The sequence below is a fragment of the Uranotaenia lowii genome, chromosome 2, assembly GCF_029784155.1.
Source record: "Uranotaenia lowii strain MFRU-FL chromosome 2, ASM2978415v1, whole genome shotgun sequence".
Taxonomy (NCBI): domain Eukaryota; kingdom Metazoa; phylum Arthropoda; class Insecta; order Diptera; family Culicidae; genus Uranotaenia; species Uranotaenia lowii.
This window is the reverse complement of record NC_073692.1, coordinates 293,902,973-293,926,903: the sequence shown is the minus strand read 5'-3', so window position 1 is coordinate 293,926,903 and position 23,931 is coordinate 293,902,973. Positions and strand designations below refer to the sequence as shown.

The following is a 23,931-nucleotide window of genomic DNA, read 5'->3' as shown; positions in this document are numbered from 1 at the left end:
AGACGTAAGAAATGAACAATGTGTATTCAATAAAAAGGAATACTTATTAATTTTTGAAAGCATGGTTACAAATTGATGAAATTAACGACAAAAGTATGGGGCTATGCAATATTTACATGTGCATAATGTTCAATGTGCCGATCTGTCAGGTTGTTTTTGGGATAGCCTCTCATGAAGTGCATTGACTTTTATATTCGGGCGGCACGTAGCTATCTCCATTTCACACTATGTGTGGATCATTTTTCCTAATTAAGATTATTATGGATGACGTGTTATATTCCTTTGAGCTTAATATTCAAAATAATTCTAAATTTTCTTTTTGATCAAAGTAATGACAAGTTTAGCAGACTGGTCCTTCTGCAGAAAGCCACATCGATCATTCTGCGACAGTTTTCTAGCAATTTCACAGTTGCAGATTTAACCAAAACAAAATATCAGCGTTGTAGGAACGACGAAAGCGCTATGCAATTTTTCTTCGTTTATTTGGCTGTTGATAGTGACAATCGTTATTTCTGCCTCCTGTATACAGCTTCCACAGATTTCGTCCCAATTAATACTGGATTTTAAAATTTACAGCTTTCATCCTTGTTCTTCCCTGGAAAATCTAGTAGAAATTTTTTAACAAAAAAAAACTGACAAGGGCTCTGACAGGGGCTCTGACAGGTGCCAGCATTTTCGACATTTCACTCCGCTAGTAGTACAACTATTTTGCGCACAATTTGACCACCGTATTCTGTTTATTTTACCGGTGGACAGTTCTTGAAACTTTAAGACGTGAAGTTTGGCTTGTTCTTTGATTATTAGACAATCCAAACAGAAAAATGTATCTTCTTTACCACATGAAAAATCTGAAAATGCGAAAATGTTCCAAATTACGTCAGTTTTTCAATGCTCTTTTAAAAATTTATCTGGTGTAACTTTAACTTTGTTGAAAATTCAATTATTGAATAATGTGGGAGAGATAAGGGCTTAACGAACACCCGAGACATAGTAGGCACTCCGTTTTTCCACGAAAGTATGAATTTTCTCAAATAAATTTTCAAGAGGAACTGTTTTAATTTTTCGGCAAAAAAAGAAATATTTAAAAAAAAATCAACTAGTTTCTCAAGGGACGAAAATATTATAATTTTTGACCATCGGAAAAAATTAAATCATCTTGATCTATAAGATACCCACTGCAACATTATGTAAACATTGTTCCTCAATTTTCACTATCATTTAATTTTTGGTTTTTCACTATAATCAATTTTTAAAACGCGTTTTTACTTTAACTTGTTGACTCGGGGCATATAAAGCACCATTGATCGGGGCACGATGAACATTTTCTGCCGAAGAATCTAGAAGCGAATGCAACTCGATGAAGTCAACTAAATTATAGAGCCACAGCTTTAGTTTACATCTGACGATTAAGCCTACAGTGAGCGAAATAAGAATAGTACCACTATGAGTTTTGATTGTAAAAGTATGAATGATTGAAAATCATCAAATTTTTTCTCTACAGTTTGTTTTAAACTGTTCAATGGATTATTCAAGCATAAGTTTACTTTTTTTGGATAAGGCAATTGACGTTGAGGGCCAAAAATATGAAAAAAGGGTGCGAAATAAGAGTAGTAGGTACCATTTATGTTTTTCCACAGAAATAATCTTAAAGTTTGCTTTTCAAAAGTTATTCACTTTTACAAAGTAAATTTAATAAAATAAGTAACGCATCGACGAACTTTTTGAATGGATAACTGAATTTTAAGGCGTTTTCTAGTATTCCAAAGGTTCAAAAAGAGGTTTTTTAAGAAATTTTCCTCCAGTGCTATGGAATTTGACATTTGAGTTATAATACTTTATCAAACTACTTAATTTCTGTGAAATGATTTTACAATCGTTATCAGATAAAACAGGTTGGAATTCAAAAACTTAGATTTTTTTTCAGAATACCTTACTTTTTCCAGTTTCAAGTCGTAGAAGCACTATCTTGCAATTTACACCAATTTAAGTCTCAGTATTGGCTTTCCGAGTCTATCCATAATTTCGAGGTTGTTTTCCATCGCAGTTTTGTTGGAAATCACGCTTAAAAAGAGCTATTCTGGGTTTTCAAAAACTCACAAGCACCAGAATATACTACTGCCGAAGTTTCTGCTCATCTCAACTTCCGATTCAATTGCAAATTATACCAATAACACCAATAATCACCATCTTATCCACCATTCTCCATAGGAATGTACAACGTTATTCAAATTATCGGTGTGAAAAACTCACGTTTTGGGTACCTCGATGCAATTCTAATTATTTGAATTAGTGATCTTAGAATTTCCAAGGCATTCGCGTGGTACCATGTACTTATTTCTTAATCAAAATCATCCAGCAAACCTTAATTAATCCCGAAAATTCAAAAATGGGTCCCGATTCCGATTAACAGCAAGATAGTGCTGCCATCTTCGACTTAAAACTGGAAATATAGTTTTTGAATGATTAAACACATTTTTGAATGAGAACCCTGGGTTTATGGATTCAAATTCAGCCTAGAATCTATGTTTTATCATTTCACGTTGTGCTTATGAAGAAATTAAGCAGTTTGATAAAGTATTACAACTCAAATGTCAAATTGCATAGCACTGGAGGAAAATTTCTTAAAAACCTTTTTAAAAACCTTCGGAATACTAGAAAACGCCTAAAAATGCTGTTATCTATTAAAAAAGTTCGTAGAAGTATTTTTTTATTTTTAAACTGCGACCCAGAGATGGTTCTTGACTCAAACATTCAGTCAGCAAACTTTTTTTTTTGTAGAGAAATGAATCCAACTTAGATGACATTTCAGGGACTAGATAAGAGAAAATCGATGTTGAAAAACATGCGAAAAAATTCGCCTTGTCTCCCGGTAGGACTTGAACCCACATCTTGCGCCTCTCCGGGGTCCATGTATTAACATTCTACTACAGGAGACCAACCTGACGTATGAATATTATACTGGTTGAGTGTCGATGTCTATCGGAATGAAGGGAATAGTTCTCCCATGTGATCATAATCATTTTTCTTGGTCTATTTCTATTCCCATCATTTCATCTTACGGTAGTTGGAATCAAGTTTGGACATTTTTGAGCACGGCAAGATTTGCATTGCCTTCTCATATCCTGCACGGGTTGTCAGTTATGATGAGAAATGATGCGTTTGCCGTATTTGGATATCCAGCCAATTTCGGTGTTTGGCACCGCCTTATTTCTATTTTTAAACTGCGACTCAGAGATGGGTCTTGACTCAAACATTCAGTCAGCGAAACTTTTTTTTTGTAGAGAAATGAATCCAACTTAGATGAAATTTCAGGGACTAGATAAAAAAAAATCGATGTTGAAAAACATGCGAAAAATTTTTTTCGCATGTTTTTCAACATCGATTTTCTCTTATCTAGTCCCTGAAATTTCATCTAAGTTGGATTCATTTCTCTACAAAAAAAAGTATTTTTTTATTTCTTAGAATTTACTTTGTAGAAGCGCATAACTTTTGTAAAGTTAATTTTAAGAAGGTTTCTGTAGAAAAAATTAAGTGATAATATTCTTATTTCGCACCCTTTTTTTCATATTTTTGGTCCTCTACGCCAATTGCATCATTAAAAAAAAAGTAAATGTATGCTTGATTAATCCGTTGAACATTTTAAAACAAACTGTAGAAACAAATTTTTATGATTTTCAATCATTCATATTTTCACAAGCAAAACTCATATTGGTAATCTTCTTAATTCGCTCACTGTATTCATTAGGTGTTGGAGAAGTAATCAGAAGGCTCGGATTCGATTCCTGGCCGAAGCGATTTTCGAACGGTAAATGAAAAAATAAATCAACTTGACAAGGGATCGAGTTTCCGACACCTAACAAATCGTCAAATGAAACAAGTCAAGCTGTAGCTCTATAATTCAGTTGACTTCATCGAGTTGAATTCGCTGCTAAATTATAAGGCAGAAAATGCTCATCGCGCCCCGATTAATGGTGCTTATACTGCCCCGATGGGGTTTCTCATTATGACCATACAGTTACTGATTTTCAGTTTTTTGGCAAAAAAAAATTTAAAATGCATTTTTCAACGTTTTTATCTACTTTTTCGAGGTTTTAGCCAGTTAGGAAATAGACTTATTTAGTGTCTGAACACGATACAATGAAGTAACTCACAAATTAAAGCTGTTTTCTATGGTTGAATTAGCGTACTTCTTAAGGTGGCCATTATGCCCTTAATTCCCCAACGGGTTTGGACCACTTATTTGCATTGTTTGCAGTCAGTATTTTTAAAAAATTCAAAAAAAAAATATCCTTGTATATTTAAACAAAATATTCTTGTAACTTCTAACTTCAGCTTTCTTGGACACTAAATGATTTTTTTTTAGTATTCCGTAGCTGATCTATATTATTTTTTTTCCGAATAATGGTTTTACGGTTTCTTTTATCTTAGACTTTGAACAACAGAAAATTGAAGTGTCGTAGCTGAATAAAATATTAGTTATCTACATTACAAGGTTTCCAAAACAATAAATTTTGTAAAATTCGGCAGAGAAACAAGAGAGATATAGCGGTTTTTATCAAGAGTGTCAAATTTACATTCCAGGAACTGTGAGAGGTTTAAATTTCAGGGACGGAAGAAGTTAACAATTACTGCTGCAGTAAAATGAACTCGGCATAATGAGCACAAATATCTTACAAGGAATATCTTGACTTGTGCTGTTGGTCAGGAACACAAATTCTCGTTAAATTTCCTCAGATTCTTCAGTTTGAATTTGACATGACCATAAACGATATTCTTACTCGAAACTTCGGAATGACTGGGGCATTACAGTTATCCTAAGGGTCATAATTGAAGGTTTTCCTTTAGTATTGATTCCCCACCATTTTTTTATTTTTTTTCCTTTTCAATAACATAATGAACATTATAACGAATCCACTGATTATTTCCAAGATGCAAAAAATAATCAATGTGTAATCACGAACCTTGTGTTGTGATTCGATTGTCCTGGCTGATTCGATTTCGGGTCGTTTTTGAATTTCTCAAACCCTGGGGTCTTTAAAGCTTCCTTTTGATTCGAAACTCATCCATGATTTTTTGCAGAATTTTTAAGTAACGTTTACATGAGTAAATTTCAACTTTTAAGTTATTATGGGAAAATTGAATATTTTGCACTGAAAAATGAACATCGTTTTGGTTCTTCTGTGGAATTGAGCCTGCTAATGGTTTTTGTGCCAATTTATAAATTCTCTAAAGGAAATTTTCCGCTGAACAACTTTGTCAAAGAACGAAACTTCGTATCTTTTAGGCAACAAAATTACTGTTACTGTTGTCGATTCAGATCCTGATCCGGATAAGGATATTAATCCGAAACCTTATTCTGATCCTGATGCGAAATCTGATCTGGAATTTGGACGGTGATTCACTTACGGATCCTCATCCTGGTCCAAAACTTGACCGTGATTCTGATTCACAACCTGATACAAAAACTGATCCTGATCTATTTACAAAATCGGTATCAATTTCATGACCAGAATCAGTAGCAATTATTAAATAGATATCCGTCTTAGAGAAGGTACAGATTCTGATTTCAAGACCCATAGAAATAGTGCTAAATATTTCACTTATTTTCAAAGAAGTTTTCATTAACTCGGAAATTTCAAACTTCACGATAGTTTCGGCTTAAAAAATTGTCTCTACCTTTAAAATTCAATTTTCTGAAGTTTTTTTTCTAAACCAAAACAAAAAAGTTTTTCTATTGAGCTTGAACCAACTAAGGAGCAGTCACCGAAGACGATTTTCACGTTCAAGATCAAGAACACCCTCCAGTTGATTGGTTGGTTGGTGTAGAAAATCAGCCATCATTAGGCTTCCACCCGTGACTGCATTCCATCACTAATGGTGATTCGATGCACGAATCGCGAAAATGAACTACGTCAAACCTAGTACAAGTTGGTTCGTCACAACATCATCACCTAAAGTAAAACTGGAAAAGTACATAGTGTAGCTAAAGGCACACGCTATATGTATGTAGGAAGCAACCGGTCGAAGAGTAAAATGTGATCTAGTTCAAGTTTTCCAGTGGTCCGACGTCGAATGTTGCTGGATGTTCAATCGTGTTCCTCGGTCCGTCTCAAGGATTTACTCGAGTTTCTTGGCAGATTTGTGACGGTAGGGTGTGTCTTGAATGTGGTACTAATGAAGTTTGTTGTCACTACTCTCTTAAGAGGTGGAATTTATTTGGCATAATAAAAAATATTTTTGGTACGAACTTCTTGAAGTTTGCCATACATATGGCAAATAAATACATAACTTATAGTAGCATAGCATTTGAAAACAATAGAAAACACTGAAAAATATTTCTACTAAGAACCGATTAAGGAGAGTAATCTAAAAAAAATGCAACAATTTGTTTTGTAAAAAACTTTTGAATGCATGGATGGAAATTGGAGAAATTTTTAGCGAAGCTGCTCAGTTATGTAATGTTCATATGTGCAATTTTTGTTACGTTCTGTCAAGCGGTTTTTAAGAGAACGTCCATGAAGAAATTTTTCAGCTTTAATTGTTGTGTACCCCGTGTGCCATCTATAATGTATACTATGAACCACCCTTTTTCCAAATCTAGGCTGTTTTGATTACGTTTTCTGTTTCCTGAGCCTTGACTTTCAAAATTACTCAAAATTTACAATTTGGTAGAAGTTATGAAAAGTAGGGCCGATTGTCCTCCTTCGGTACAACAACAAAAAATTTGACTTTTTTCACTCCACTACAGTTTTTAAGTGAGGGCACGATTTCAGATCCAACCTAAACAAAGTAAATACTTTGTGGGACATATTGAAGTGCTATGTAGCGAAAACGGTCGCATTTAATGGTAGACTTCTATGTATATTTAGCTTTTCGTCTTGTCAATTTTTATAAAACACTAACTGATTTGCAGCTTCCACAGATCGTCAGTCTACTCAAGTACTAGACATCAAATTTTTCCATTTTTCTTGTTTTTCTTCGGAAAATACAGGTGGGACTTGTCAATGGAAAGTTTCTGGCTGCTAACTTTCCAGGTGCCCGTCAAAGAGTTCGTTTTGTTGCTCATTACGAATTTTTTCACAATATCTCTTCACTAGCGGTCCAAATATTTTGCGCATGGTTTGATCACCGTACTTGGTTTATTCTACCGGTGGGCAGCTTTTTTACCTTGTTAAAAGTAAATCAGGCCTGTTTATAAATCAGCTAAACAAACAGTCAGAAAAATTTATCTTTTTCAACGCTTTTTCTATTCAAATTTTCGGAAAGCGCTTGATAATACCTCTCACATTCCTTAACCTAATGAAATCAGTCTCAGAAATTTTAGCTCACTGTTAGATCCTCTAGGACTCCCTAAACGATTTATCATATGAACTTCGGTCGAATAGTTGATTTCCAGTAGTTTTTGAGTCTCCCACTGGGACTTTCCTGGATGTTTCCTAATTTTGTCTAAAAAATGTAGTCCATGAACTGTGTATTGGACGCTGTCTCAAAAACCACTTGACGGATTATCACCAATTTTTGCACGTACACATTATACAGCTAAGCAGCTTAATTGAAAATTTAATCAATATCCATTCACGCGTTCAAAAGTTATTCACAAAACGAAGTGTTGCTTTTTTTCTCGAGTTAATGGTTAATGGTAACATAATTTATTTATATTATTCTTTCACTTCAAAAGTAATTTGAATTCGACTCACTATGGTGGAGTTTTTTTGTTTCTTCAATTCGATGTACCCTAATCCATCGGTAGCTGCCAAAGTCGTTGTCGGTCAACATAATCATTAGTGCCCTAGACTAGAGGTCTCTGGTGGCTACCGATGGCGATACGAAGAAACCTTAACTGATCTTGTAAAGTGGCAGATCAGCCTGGTCCAAGTCAACAGGTCGACGATAATTGCCCATAAATCATCAGCTTACCGCGTCGTCGCTCATCAAATCGACCGAATGAGGGGCAAACAGACGGAGTAGAGTGGAGTGAAAGGCGGGCAGAGTTTGTTAAATATGAAAACAAATTGCAGCCATGCTATTGACATTAGCGCAGCCATTGCGGCGGTGATTTGGGCCGGTTTTTTAAAGGTTGTGCACCTTTTACATGAACGACTTTCATACGGATATGCTGTTGTTGTTCATTCTTCAGCTAGCAACCAGCCGGTAGGTTCTCTCACATGGTGCCGAAGAAGCCGAAAATTTGTGAAGTCCAATGCCAAGGTTGTGCCAAGCCTTTCTTCTTCGGAGACGTCAAGATCAATGATCTCGACTGTCGAACTGCCAATTTTTATTTGCCGGGTCATTGTAGCAGCATTTAATTGAACAATTATCGCCGTATGCGCCGAGAAGTTTCTGCTGGAGGACCCTTTTTTATTGTTGCGGTCTCGAGAACTTGCTGCTGCGGCCTTTTCTCATGTTTCACCTTATGCTTGCTGAGTCAATCAAACTTTCGATACATTAAGATGTAACCACGGTAGTGATTGGCTGTTTTTTTTTTATCTTAAAATAAACTATGCTCAAGCAAATGGGGGAACCTTAACGATGGATGAGAGAAGGTACCGTATGGCCCTTTTGGGTTAACTCGAGATTTTTAATGCAATTTTAAGGCTGAAATTCGGATTGTGTCATTGACGGCTAACTTTAACTTGAACTAAGTTCGAAACTTTAATTGTTCTTTTCGAATTTTAACTTTGTATGCAAATGAATGCATAGTATCAGAAAAGGGCCTTTAAGTCGTACACACCCAAGTATCCAAAATTTCCATAAAACAGGCTATTAATTTTTCAAAAAAAACCCTTGCGAGCTAGATACGCGACCACTAAGGCACACTAAATTCTTAAATAGCAGTTTTTCAAAACCATAATGTGCTGATTCCTTTCGTTTTTCCTTCGGTTTCAAGAAATGATTTAGAAGAAGCAGGTGAGTCAAAACAAAGAAGCAAAATCTGAATAATCCAAGGTGCATAGAAGTTCCAAATTAATGTCCTATGAAACATAAAAGCAGTATAACGGTTCATGGGAAAGCACATCAACTTTTAATTTTTTAAAGGCTCATAGAATGTTTTCAATTCTCCTGGAAACCCTTTACTCAGAAAAATGTGAACTTCGAATGCAGTCGTATTGTTTGTGCCTTCCAGTTATGACAAGTAGATTACATTCTTATGAATGAACTGAAATTTGCGTTCAAATTTGCTATTCTTGTTGAAAGTAATCTGGATATGGCAACTATAACTTGTCGATTTTTCGGCGGTAGTAATGGTTGTCTTCCTGAAATATTCAATATGTACTTCTAGAAATATGATTATGTATCTCATTTTGGAGAAAATATGTCTTGATTTTACAGACAGTATGCTGAGTGCTTTATTTTCTGTGGCATTACATAACAACTCTTCTCATGCAATAATTTGACCGCCACACAGTGCCTCAAAACCCAGAAAAGTTGCCAGAAGTTGATTTTAGAAGTGGTCAAGATTATCTATCCATATATTTCACCGTGTTCTGGCATTTTCAGGCTACACGAAACCATGTAGGTGATAGTCATAAGATTACTCGTTCAGGAGTTCCCAAAGAAATACTAGGAAGAGTTTGAATATTGTTTAAAAATTACACAATAATTTGCTTACATTGAATGTCGAATAAATAATAAAATCACGGATGTATTTTGCTTTGCAGTAATTTTTATATTTTTGTTAGGCATACTTTACACCTACCTGAATGAAAATTTGTTTGATTAGATAAAGTTGGAATTTTTTATATGGAAGGACTAAAACATATGGCAAATTTCATGAAAACCAATAGAATATTTAAAAATAATTTTAAACTGTGATAGTAATAGTTGGTGGATACGAAATATAGAAAAACAATAAATTAATAAAATATTTAAAGAATATATTTCGATTTTTTCTCATTTAAAATTGACATTAAGTGTTTGGTGATAAGAGAAACCATTTATAGGAAGAAAAAAAACGACGGTTTGAGAAAAATAAAATCCTTAATACCTTTATTTTAAAATTTTGATCAATATTTGCGAAATTGTTTATTTATTTACATAGTGCGTTATACAACTCTAATCTAACATAAAATTTGTATATTGACTAGTAAAAATCAGTTTTTTTTTAAATTAATAAAGTGTTCAGTATCAGATCTGAAATTTATGTCAATCTGATTTGATTTAATTTTATTTGTGTTATATCTTAGTTGATTTAAGCTTCAATGAACCTTTCTAGGATATGAGACATTTTTCAGCAAGCTGTTAGAAAATTTTAATATTGGGAACAACTAACTGAGGTATTAAAATTTTTAAAAAAAATTCGGTTAAATTAAGAAAAAACTTCCTATCGAAAAAGAATGTGTTTTTTGTACAAATCAGTAAAAATAATACAAATTGTGATCAAAATTGTGATTTCTGAATTAAAACAGCCAAAGAAAAAGGAGATTTCGTGCCTTCGGAAATACCATTATAATCGGTCAACATTTTTGGCCAGGGGAACGAGCCCAAGAGCTCGGGTCAATATGCCCCGAACGACAAATAATCGGATTTTTTCATAAGGCCATTTCCGGTGGTCACCGGAGCTGGATAACTTCCGATTGTGTATTTTGCGGCTTTTCATTTTCCGATTTATGTGCAGATGCTGAGAAAAAGCTCAATCTAGGGTTTATTTTTAGATCATTGATGTTGTTTTAAAAAAAGTCATCATTTTTTCAGGTTTGAAACCGGGCATACCATTACGGACCCTAGAACATTAAATTCTTTTAAAAAGCGAATTAATTTAGTTTTTGAAAAAGTCTCGACAAAATTGACCTTCTTTTTAAATCGAATCACATTTAAATTTAATTGATGTGTTCTTTACTCTTTTTTATTTGCAAGGAAGTTACCACTTCGCGGCATTCTTCCCTAGTGTTTGTTATGCTTTCGATTGGATTGATTGGATGTATTTTTCGAAGTAACGATTTTTTTATACCGGAAATTCTGGAATAACGGCCAAAACTTCCACATTAGGCCGCCACATATTAATACATGCCTGGATAGGTTTAATCTGAACCATTCTAAAAATCATTAACCTAACTCAATACAATAAAGCAGTCAGAAGTTATCAGCATTTTAAAAAGAGTTTTTTTGGGACTTGTAAGTTGTTTTTTATTATTGTTTATTGAGTTTTTCCCCTAAAACAACAGCAATAAATTTCAAATTTGTGGTAGCACAATAAAATCCATAAAATCAGATATACTAATTGTATCAGCAACTCGGCACTATGATTTAATGATTTTTTAACAGTTAGAGTCTTATTTATGTAGTTCTCGAGATCTGTTGATCTGAGTTTTCTTAATTTGAATGAAAATTATACATTTGCACTGAAGCCTTATTTTGTTGTTTTTCTTCTTCTGAAAATGAGCCTTAAAAATAAAAAAATAGATCTTTCACAGATTTCTTTATCAGAATCTGGACTTTAACTGTTTATTTTTATTCTAAAATTTGAATATCTCTACAAATTTTAAATTGGAATTTGACATTTTGGTAATTTCGAGCTCAAATTTATTTTCTGAGGAATATTGTTAAATGCAATTTTAAATTAATAGTTTTCGAGTTTCTCTTATAAGGCTTACTCAGAAGCGAGAGTTAGCAAGTTATCTCGGATTTGCTTCTCTGGTAAGCTTTATTTTACTTTTTTAGGAATAATTATTGGATCAATCGAATAATTATGATTTTGATTCAGTCGAAGCAGTTTAAAATATTTCGTTAAAAATCCGAATTTTGCACGTCCTGATAAGATATAAAGAATCGTTTGGATACTTTTAATCACCTAGGCGTCCCACAGTAGTGGTCCAATTCCCAAGAAAAACTGGCAAAAAGTATGTTTTCAATATTTTTGGCTCTGAAACTTACTTAAATAGTTCAATAATCATAATTTCACTGAAAATATTGTATTTATTTCATATTGACTAAATTGTAATTTTATTGTCAGAACTTAAAAATTTAATGTCTTAGTAAGTGGTTCCCAGTATTTGAATTTTCTAACAGCTAGCTGCAAAATGTTTCACATCCTTGAAAGGTTCATTGAAGCCAAAGTCAATTAAAATTCAACACAAATGAAATTTAATTAAATCAGCTTGTCATTAATTCCAGATCTGGTGCTGAACAATTTTTTTCAATTTTTCAATTGCTGTTTTTTTCACTAGTCAATAAAGAAATTTTATATAAGATAAAATTTTTATAAGAAATTCACAAATATTTATCAAAGCTTTGAAATAAAGGTACACATCAAGGAGTTTTTTCTTAAATTATCATTTATTCTATAAACGGTTGTTTTTAACACCCAACACTTCTCTTCAATACTAAATGAAAAAAAAAACCACTGTAAAGAATGTTTTTTTTCATATTTCTCTTTTTTTTGTTGTCTTATTCCGCATTCTTTAAATTTTATTTTTATAGTTTCTAAATATATTTAAAGTTTTCATTTGTTTTCATGAATTTTGACCAGCAAATAGGTTCTATGATTTGGTCAATACTCAGAAGAATGTTTGAGAACCGTGGTTTAATCGTGTTTTGAGAGTTAGTACTGATAACTCCTGATAATTAATAACTGAGACTACACAGAAATGTATATTGCTTTAAATATTATAAGGATGTTTTGAACAGATTATCGAGGAAACTGAATTTTAAGATCCCATAAGAAATCGATCTAGTTCGTGATCCGAAAGATTTATTGCTTAGAGCTCAAATAAAAAAAGTTCTTCTACTGTTCGAAATCGTTCTCCGAAAATGGCAAAAAGGCAGCCCATTTGCAATATGTTGTAGCTTAGAAATGTGGGAATTTATCTAACATAAAACTAGAGTGGAGTTATGTGGAATTTTTTAAATCTCTAGTTGAAGTTTAGTAATTTTAAATTTTTTTCGTATTTTGTAAATAAATTTCATATCAAAAATATCAATTTCATCTATAAAAATAAATTTTTATGCAATTAGGTGTTAAATATGCCTAACAAAAATATAAAAATTAGACAAATTCGTTATTTTATTATTTATTCATCATTCAATGAGAATAAATTCTTGTTTCTCTCTTAATTTAAAAAGGATTTAAAATACTTTTATTTACTCTATTTCATTTTTTCATGAGAAATATAAATTTCAAAACTAAAGTCATTACCCAAGCAACCAAAAGTTCGGATAACATTCCTCTATCAGGTTTGATCAGCTTAATCGAGTATGCTAATACAACTTCTTTTCAGCTCAATTTTTAAGTAGTTAAACGAACTTTAAAGTTGACAAAAAGTTCGCATAAATCGTCAAACAACTTCTAACCAGCTTCAAAATCCACTTTATAAGCAGCATAAAAAATCGAAAAAATTACTCTTCCGCTCCTTCAATTGCCTTCTCAAGTCTGCTATTTTGGTTCGTATTAATCAACTATATTTGTTACTAACTCACATTACATTTAAAAAACATGTTCTTACCAAGCCTCGAACCCGAGCTCACCGCTTGAAAGTTGAGATCCATACTTGTTGCCCTATATGAACATCATGAGTAGGCAACGATTTTACTCGATGTGATGATTTTCTTTAAAACGACTTTCAGGTTCTTTATTTCTACTTAATTCCCACTTTCAAGCTGTTAAAAAGTTCTTCCGGAACCTAATGTGTACTTCATACAGTTGTTTCCCAAGTAACGATGTGTTTATTTATGCAAACACGTGTTGAAGTTCGAAAAAAGTAGATTTTAGCCTTTAAATCTACTTCAAAGTTTCTATAATACGAAGTTGCTTTTGAACGCCCGTTGGAACTAATTCAAAACTTTTAAGTTTACAAAATAGTACAACAGAGACTTTTTACGAACTATTGAGCTGTACAAAAAGACTTGCAACCCTTTGATAGCTACTTGAAAAAAATGAGAAGTACGTAACAAGTAGATTGTTTTTCTTCATACAAACTTTTAAGTTCCCAAAAAGTAGAAACAGAAACCAAAACAATACTTTAAAGCTTTTTTTGAGTATTGGCTGAACTTGATAAAGAATGAAGTTCCATGGACCTCGAAAAAGCATTTTGAACAGCAAAAAAGTTCCACAGAACTTTTGTACAGCTATATATGAACTTATTAGTTCGTTCCTTAAGTGATATTCGAATTTTTGGTTGCTTGGGTAGCTGCCGAACTGTGATTCAATATTTTTATTTTGTTTTTTCCAAACCATCTATTCTGCATTTAAATCTGAAATCCTAAATTAAAGACCTGAATGCTGAGTTCCTTAACTCAGATTCTCATGAATTCTGGACGCTAAACTGAGCTATTTTCTCAGTATCAAAATCTGAGTTCAAAATTCGTATCTAAAATCTGAGTTGTAATCTCTGTGTTTGAATGCTTTGTCTTTATTTTGACTCCTAACTAGGCTGCAACAAATTTCAAATCCTTTTTTCCTTACATAGAGTTGAAACGTCACGAGATAATAAAAATTATTTCAATAAATTAGTAGAATAAAACTATTTAAGATCTAAAACTTAAAAAAAAATCTCGAAAACAAAAGTTGATAGAATTACCATCTCCTACAGATGAAGACCATAGTCTTCATCTATGTCTTGATTTTTTTTTTAAATTTATTAATTTTTTTTTAAAGATAACCTTAAACTTTTTTTTCCCTTCGAGTTTTTCGAAAAAATTAAAAAAATATTTTCAAGCTTAACACATTGAAGACTTGAAATCTTAACCTTCCAAAGCTGTTTGCGTTTCGGGAAAATTTGACTTGTAATTTTTTTTCCCGTGGCCGCAAAAATTGACCGATTTTTATGATATTGGAATCACTGTGTAGGTAATTTATTCTCGTTTCTAAATATTTCAAAATGAAGTGAATTTGTTCTACCAGGTTATCTGTAGTTGATTCCGAATAAAAAAAAGTCCCAAAAAACAATTTTATTTTTGAATAGCTTATAATTTCTAACAACTTTGCAGTATTTAAGTGCTTCTTTAATTTCTGGAACTGTTAAGTATACATCTTTCTAAAGATGTATAAATATGTGGGGGTCCAATGAACATGTTGACCGCTATTTCGGATTTTCCGGTAGAAAAAAATCTTACTTAAAAAAGTACATCCAATTTTGTCTTTGCATCGCTTTGTCTCATTTCTGAATGCACCGATTTTCTTAACTCAAATTTTAGTTTTTTTTATTAATTTGATTAACATTTTCATAGAATATATTTGGGTTTCTAAAAAATCTCAGTTTCTCAGTATATTGGAATGATGATTAAGATGCTTTGAATCTGCGCTTCGGGACATATTGACCCGAACGTCTTTGAAGGGTTAACCCGGAAACATCAAACTTGGGCATTTTTTAGCTCAGAAACCACTGGACCAAGTTCTACGATATATTCTAAGATATCAATTCTGATTGTGAGTTTTGAAGCTAAGTCCTTAACCAAAGCTTTGACTTTGTGTCTTGGTTTTGAATTACTTTTTATCTGAATTTTTAAAATGGATTTTGCACTCTGTTTTTTTTTTAAAGAAATTTGTTTTTTTTAATGATAGCTTTGAGTCTGGCCAAGAAATAGTAATGTAAATGCATTAAGATTCCAATCGAAGTCTTATATTAATTGTTTAAGCAAACTTCATAAGTACAGTAATAATTTCAATTTTTTTTCGGAATCAGATATCATTCTTCAGAGATTTAAATTAATTTGAATTCATCAATCTTAATCAATATTGGGAAAAAATCAGTTGAATACTTTTTAAGAAAAGGTCTGTCATAGACATCCGTTACATAGATTTTTTTTATCCCTCCAGGTTGAGTTTTAATTTTTTAACTTCGAATGATCGTTTTTCAATCATTTCCAGAAATTTTAATTACTTCGATAACTGTTGATCCTCCAACTTAAAGAAAGGTGTCCTAGCTTTTACCTCCAATCAAATCTTCCACCAGCTCCCAGTACTGATGAACCAGACGGGTCCAGTTCTGTTCCGTCTGATACTCGTCCAGCGCCATCTTCATTATGTAATTCGAAGCCCAGGAAATATCCGTAAAATTATCGCGCACATCCATGGTGATCATTTTTGGGCTGTCACTGCCTTTGGCTTAACAACTTTCAACAACGTATTTGGTATGGGTTGGTTCCTATATTTCCTCGATGCACTGCTGCCAAGCCTCCAAATCGCCTTTCAAGTGTTCGATTCTATCGATTCACCGAAACGATTGAGCAAGCTTCCATCGGCGGTGCATCTAGGGCAGTTGCATTGCCACTTATGTCCTTCCTCGATTCTACATTGGCTCTTTCGCACACAAGTGACAAACCGAACGCGTTCTGATTCTAGGGCACTAAGTCGTTTGCGAAATGCGAACTTGCACTTGAACACGGGTAGCGAAAAAAAAATTAATCACACATGTTACACACTTCCTTTACTTCTGTTTAGATGCACTGAGAATGGTCACTCGGACTGAATGAAAGCAAGGATTCAAGAGGCTTCTTACACAACACAAGAAAGAGATTTCGAGTTTTGCAACTCCGAACCGGACGAGCGTAGTTGAAACACTGAACTTGGTCTAGCCAAGATTTTTCTCAAAACGTTGAGTTTGATGCCCAATCTAGAATCTACCTGTAAACGACACCAAAAAAACCTGCTGCACATGACTTCAAAACTCCAACCCCTCCCCAACCCTAACGACTCTAGGACGCTTCCATCTTTGTCCTGATCAAAATAAAAATATACCCTCACACGAATGCACTCAGCAAAGCCTATGAGGTCGTTCCGTCTCTGTTTAGCACCTTCTTTGAATGTTTGCCCAAGCAACTCATTTTCCTGAAAAATGACTAAGAAAAGTATACTTACCATACATACATTTTTTTCAACCACTTCGCGCGATCGCGTGAAGGAGCCGCACGGCAATCGCTCCAACTCTCCAAGATCCGGTCTGTGTGAACTACCGCGACCACGTTCTAGGAGCCGCGAAGAGAAGAACAAACGAGAGAACAGCAAACCGGCATGCAGCAGCCAGCTAGAGATCAACATATCTCGTGAGAAAGGAAAAGTGATTTTTCGTCGTACCCCATTCAAAGCAAAGTCAGCTTGAGAAATGCTCCCACCTTCTTCCGATCGTCGCGGATCGGGGTGACTAGGTACGGTAGCACAGTCATAACAACAACAGCAGCCGCCGCCGCCAGCTAGAAGATGGAGATGTCCTTGAAAAATGCTCTACCACGCGACCAACGCCGATCGGCTTGACGGCGATCGCTAAAAGCAACGACGGCGGCTGAGGCGTTCGTTTTAAGGATTTAGTTAGAAGCTTGCGAGTACTCACACGCGTCAGTGCCGCGCCGTGCCAGTGCAGTGGGCAGACAGAATCGTTCATTCATTGGTGTTGATCGGCGAGAGGGTGCTTAAAAGAAATTGGAATATCGGCTATTGGATAGAATTGAGATTCCCGTGCTTTTTTTTTTTATTTTTGTCTTAATCGGAAATTAGTTGTAGACCTTCTTATTCTGCATAAAAAATCAGGATAATGATGGTTTGATTAAAAATTTATCTAGAATAAAAATGAATGTTTGTCTGTCTGTCTGTTCCTATAGACTCGAATACTACTAAACCGCTCCGACATAAAGGAGGGGGGCTTCCATACAAAAATAATAAAAATATGACACAACTAGTACAATTTTCGCAAACTACTGAATTACTACTACTACTGAATTCGGTGTGTAGCGGTAGGCATTTTTGGAACCGGGAATGGTTTCTATAATACTTTCAAACCTCTCCGAATCCAAAAAGAAGTCTCTCATACGAAATTTACATATGACTAAATTTTAACAATTTTTGTTAAAAATTGATAAACGTAAGCGTTTTGACATATAATGAGATGATATATTGAAATGACAAATAAGTTTTAACAAAATTTGATGATCTGTTGTAAAAGGTGATACGGTCAAAATTTGGTCAAGGGAAAACGCGTGTAAATCGGTGAAATCGTTTATTTAAAAAATCAAATTAAATTTCTTTTTCAAGTTTAATTAGTATAAAATTCAGGAAAAATATTCAGTTAGGCTTCCGCTTTTCCAAATTCGAATTGCCACTTAACTCTGCCATCAGATTTTGTACAGCCACCTTATCCACCTTCTTCGCCGCAGAAAGCCAGTTTGCCTTGAACTGCTGCTCGTCCTTAGCAGTTTTTTGGTCTTCTTTAGGGTCCGCTTGACAATAGCCCAGTATTTCTCAATTGGGCGGGGCTCTGGCGTGTTGGGAGGGTTCTTGTTCTTGGGAACCACCTGCACGTTGTTGGCGGCGTATCACTTCATGACCTTTTTACCGTAATGGCAAGATGCCAAACCCGGCCGAAACAGTATGGAACAACCGTGTTTCTTCAGGAAAGGCAGCAGACGTTTATTTAAACACTCTTTCACGTAAATTTCTTGGTTGACAGTCCCGGAAGCTATGAAAATGCTGCTTTTCAAGCCACAGGTACAGATGGCTTGCCAAACCAGATATTTCATCGCGAACTTTGACAGTTTCATGTGCTTGAAAATATCTGCTACCTTTCCCCTTCCTTTTGCCGTATAAAACTCCTGTCCCGGAAGCTGCTTGTAGTCGGCTTTGACGTAGGTTTCGTCGTCCATTACCACGCAGTCAAACTTCGTCAGCATCGTCGTGTACAGCCTCCGGGATCGCGCTTTGGCCGTCGTATTTTGTTCGTAAACTACTGAGCCGATCAACGTCAAATTGGGTGTGTAGCCGTTTTGAAGACCTAGAATAGTTTCTAAAACACTTTCAAACCTCTCCATATTAAGAGAGGAAGGGCTACCATACAAAATTAATTAAAATATGCCGCAATTCGAACGATTTTTGGAAACTATTGAACCGATCAATCTGAAATTTGGTATATAGCCATTTTCAAGACCGAGAATAGTTTTGATAATGCTTTCAAACCCCTCCAAATGATGAAGGGGAGGGCTTGCAAACAAAACTAATAAAATTCGAACAATTTTCTTAAAATATACTGAACCGATCAACGTGAAATTTGGTGTGTGAGCGTTTTAAAAACATAATTGATCATGATTTATTGATTTGACAAATATAATTTAACAAAATTAGACGACGGTCGGTGAGCTGTTGTATTTTTATTCCAAAAATTCATGATATTTATGACTTATGTTATTTCTTTCTCTAATACTTTCCATCACCTTTGAAAATGTCGAAATTAGAATTTTGAGGTAAAATGACTTAAAATGAATAAAACGTCGAATCTGGTGTTGAAATTTCAAAAATTATCGAAGGAATGACTAAAGGAAATTCGGAAAATCAAAATTTCAATTTTAATGGCAAATTACTTAGAAATGCGTCAAACGTAAAGATCTATTGTTATCTCGAAAAAAAACTTTTTGGCCGAAAATCGACTTTCTGAGATGTACACGTTTTTTCGGAAAACCGCTGTAATTTTGCACAGGTCAGTGTGTATTTGGTCGGTTTTCAAAATTCGATCATAACATTTTTCTCATTTCAAAAGTTTTTAGGTGGATTGTGATGATTCAAAGTGGTACAAAAGATCGTGCATATTTGTTAAAAAACGAACAATTAATAATTCATGGAAAAAATATAAAAATATGTTTTAGTTTGATAGAATTGAAATTGAAAATCTTAAGTTGTTTAATCCATCTTTAAAAAGAAACCTTGAATAAAAGACTAATAAACTTTCTAAACTAAAAAACTTTCTATGGAGGAAATTAAGGTGTTAGTATGATAGTAAAAAAAAAATCCGTTGATTTCAAGAAATACTCTTACTCTATTATAAAAAAGCTTTTTTATATTTGCACACTTTTTTAGTCATGTATTGATCTGTTATTTTTACCACAGAAGCAAAACCGTTTGCAAAATCATGATATTTTACACAAATTCTCCTGGAAAGACCAATTGAAATCTGGTTGGAACTTTTTCATGAGTGGGCATTTCGAAGAATTTGACCTGTTAAATTCGGTTTTAACAGAAATTTCTTTGTCCATCAGAACACATCTGACACATTTCGTAAAAACCGGTTGCACAGATTGCGATCCATGGAAGTGCTCATTTTTAGTTATTTGCTGGGTGTCTACTAGTCTAGTTTTTTCCTGTCGGAAACCGATTTACTGCATAGTTAAAGGGTCTGCATTCAATTATCCACAAAAACCATAGACGTTTTACCATAGTTAAGATCAATGGATTCACTACTTTGCTTGGTTTGAACTTCGTGAGCATCCTAGAGTGGCTTCTTATACTTCTTAACCATTTAAACCAAAAAAAAAAATTCAGGAAAAATCAACAGTTCATGAGTTTTCAAATCGACAGTGAGGAATTTCCACGGCGATTGTGTGAAAAATAGGCAAGAAAGTGCTTTTTATACAACGCTGCTCATTTTCAACACAACGCTGCTAAATTTTTGCATATTCAAGCACCGAAACAAAGTGCCCGGATACTAATATCGTTTTTTTTTTCACCTGGAGGCAAACCAGAGGCAACCTAGGTTCGCTCTAACTGCTGTCATCGTGCTCATTTATTGCTCTAGAGCAGGGGTGAGCAACCTTTTGAATCAACGGGCCAATTTAAATTTGAAACCTTGTCGGCGGGCCGCACTTAAATTTTTTTTTGTGATAGTTATCAGAACTTCACATCATTTTTCATAACTACAATTTTTTGGCGAAAACAAATCTGAAAAATAAAAGATAAAATGAATTCACGGGTTTAAAAACAGTAATTCAACACGGCTTTTTAAATACCCGATATTGAATAGGTACCACGCTAAATCTTTGTTTTTTTTTTTAATTCTATCAAGTTTTTAATAGTACTTCTTGGCGAATTTTCGTTCTTACAACATTCTTGTTTAAACCGATGATACTATTCGTCATCACTTCAATTTAAAAATCTTTTGGAGCTTTCCATAGTGATAACTAACAGTGTGAATAATACATTTTTAAAGAAACCACAGTCTTCTTAGCGTTGGACGTTGAATCGCTATGTGACTTTCTGTGATTTGTTCACCATTAAAACTTGTCCTCAAAGCCTAGATTTTTATTCTACAAGCTTCAAAAAAACCCGTTTCTTTACATTGAAGTTCTGCATTGGATCATTGCATTCAGATGTTCAGAAAGTTTGTCGAAATAGCAGAAAAATGTTCAATTTTATGTATTTTTAAGCAACTATCTTCAAAACTACATTTTTTTCATTTTTAATCTTATTATCTATATTGCTATATTTTGACTCTGGTAATGTGTATTGCGAATCATAACTGAAATAACTCAATTTATCGATGTTTGTGATGTGTGTGTTGTGATTTTCTATCAAATTTCTGTAAAAAGCATCACAGATAATCGTCAAAGATATTTTGGGTGGAATCACAGAATTTCAGATATCAATTGATTCTATAAACAACTAACAATTTCATGTTGATCATGTTGATAAATAATCTAAAATCGTTCACCCAGCCTTTATTATTTAACTTTCGTAACTTTCGTCAATATTCAGAAGTAAAAAATATATCACAAGTTTTAATGAACAAACCTTATTGTAAACAAGTTGAAAAATTTAAAAAAAAAATAAATAAATAGTGATGAGGAGGTTTTGCGCCCACTGGAGAAGGAGCACTGAAAAAGTTCCACTCCCGCAGGCTTTTCCCTGCTCAAAAATTAAAAAATTGGTTTTATTTTTTTTCCAGTATTTGAATGCTAACAGAACAAGCCTTTTAGCCGTGAGCAAATTTGTTATCATTCCACTTTATATTTTTGCTTGAAATGAAAATAGGTAATGACTTCACTAAACCGGCTTCGAAATTGCTTTGACCATGTGTACGTTCCGATTTTTTGCTGTTCTTCCGACTCACTTTAATGGATTATGCTCTCAAAGTGGTAGGAATTTAATAATAAAGAAAAAAGTATGCTGAATAAAGAAAAACTTCCAATATTACGTTATGCCAGTTAAAAATCTGAATTTTTCCTAACTATTCATTGTAGAAAAAAGGCATTAAAAATTGAAAAAAAGCTTCGCGGGCCACATGCGGCCCGCGGGCCGCGGTTTGCTCACCCCTGCTCTAGAGGCAACCTAGGTTCGCTCGAAAAACGGACGGAGTCGCCCTGAGAAGAAAGTCAGTTTTGCGAGAAGTTCATCAATACTCTCAACGTTGTTGTCAAAACATTAAACAGCTGTTTTTGGCTGAAAGCAAAACAGTTGAAATAATGAACGGGGAAATGATTATTGCCGCGATTTTGAACCTCTCAGCCAAGCAAAATCGTACTATTTGCTGTCCAGTGCAATGCGGACACGAAAAAAGGCAATCCGGATGTAAAGAACCGAGTGAAGAAATCCAGAAGGAAGAAAAAAATGACAGCTGCATGTAAACATTGGACGGAATAAAAAAATACGCCATAAATGATCATTGTCAACAAAACTTCAGCGACAAGAACGTCTAGGATCTGATCCCTGTTATTTACCAAAAATGCTATAGATACAAAAAATATGTTCCTCTCTGTTAATAAAATGTAAGGATCAATAATATCATGAAGCCACGATTTACAATAATTCTTCCTTCAAAGATAGTTATGAAAAAAAAACTGATCATATTATAATCGAACTCCTAAGCTTTAAATTTTCATTCTTGGATTCGATAAATACCCGGCAATAGTTCTTTGAAATATTTCAAACTACTTTTGCTTTGCCAGACCCGATTCAATACTTCGTTTTCTGATTTTTTTTTTTCCGGGAATGTACAAAACTGTTTATTGGCAATTGATTCTTTTTTTCAACAACGAAAAAACTAATGGATAAATTGACTGAGCTCTTTTCTACTGTTGAATTTGTCACAGGAAAACAGTGTTTTAACATACAACAAATGTTTATAAATTTCTAAATATGCATCAATATGTTTTAAATTAGAGATGTACCGAATAGTGGGATTCGGCAAACGGCCTAATACCGAATATTGGCCTTTTCAAGTATTCGGCTAAACGAATATTCAGACGAATATTCTTTTGAGTTTTTAATAGAAATACAAAAAGGATTACTTCAATTTCCTTCTATCTTCCGTCGAATGCACTTCAAGTTTCAGTCGAATATTTTCAACGAAATGATATAACCAGATGAATTAGAAGATCTTTTTAAAGTAGGCGTCTCTCTGATTTTCAAAATGTCACCAATAACTGAATGGACATCAGATGACTTGTCGTTTCTAAGGCGTCTATCACCAAAAAGATTGGATCCCAAGAATTTTGGGATTGCTTATATCATCTCAAATTAGATGAAGGTCGAATTTCAGCAAGATATCTTCAAAATAGTTTTCAAAAAGAATGATGATCTTTAACCTAAAGCATACCATACTTCCTACCACCAATAATTTGTAAAAAAGGGCAAATTTTAACTAAATTTATTCTTAAACATACAAACAGAAACTACTTGAAATTTAAAGTTTTCATTGATTAACAGCACCAATGTTAAAATCTTATCCAAGGATTCAACAAAAATGTTTCTTCATTTTGAATTTTTTTTTAAATCGTTTTTGAACACAAATTTAATAAAAATCAAAAGAAATTTGAGTTTTTTTTATTTTCTGTGGATACTAAAAAACCTAAATTATAGAAAAAATGGCTCAGACTTAGCAAAGAATATGATTAATTTTCCTTGATATATGGCTTAGACTTATTTTTCTTAAAAATGGTTTAAATATTAGAGTTAAACAGAATACGGTTATGTTCGTCCTTAAACTTAGTGTTAAAGATTTATTTCGAAAATATGGGGAAAAAACAGATTCAGATTTGCAGATCTTTAAATCGCTTGATTTTTTCTTTCAATTCTTTCATAATCAATCCAACTACCCCACCAAAAACGCTGCCCTTGCATTTTTCCAGCAATCAAACGAAATGGTAGTGAACTTCTAAACTAGCCCCCGGCTCAATTCAGGTTCAACTGCCAAAACGTGCGGTTCTACTAAAGTCTGGTTCTGGTAGGATTCGAATGAAGTGTAC

The 23,931-nt window shown here is 33.8% G+C and overlaps 1 protein-coding gene across 1 annotated transcript in view; it reads right to left on the bottom strand.

Moving 5' to 3' along the window:
- LOC129745282 (elongation of very long chain fatty acids protein AAEL008004-like) overlaps positions 1 to 16,503 on the bottom strand; it is a 28,592-nt gene extending 12,089 nt beyond the window's left edge. The window contains exon 1 of the mRNA XM_055738258.1: positions 15,866 to 16,503. Coding sequence (XP_055594233.1) covers positions 15,866 to 16,016 — 151 coding nt within the window. The 5' untranslated portion in view covers positions 16,017 to 16,503. The remainder of the gene's footprint in view (positions 1 to 15,865) is intronic.
- Between the last annotated feature and the right edge of the window lie 7,428 nt (positions 16,504 to 23,931).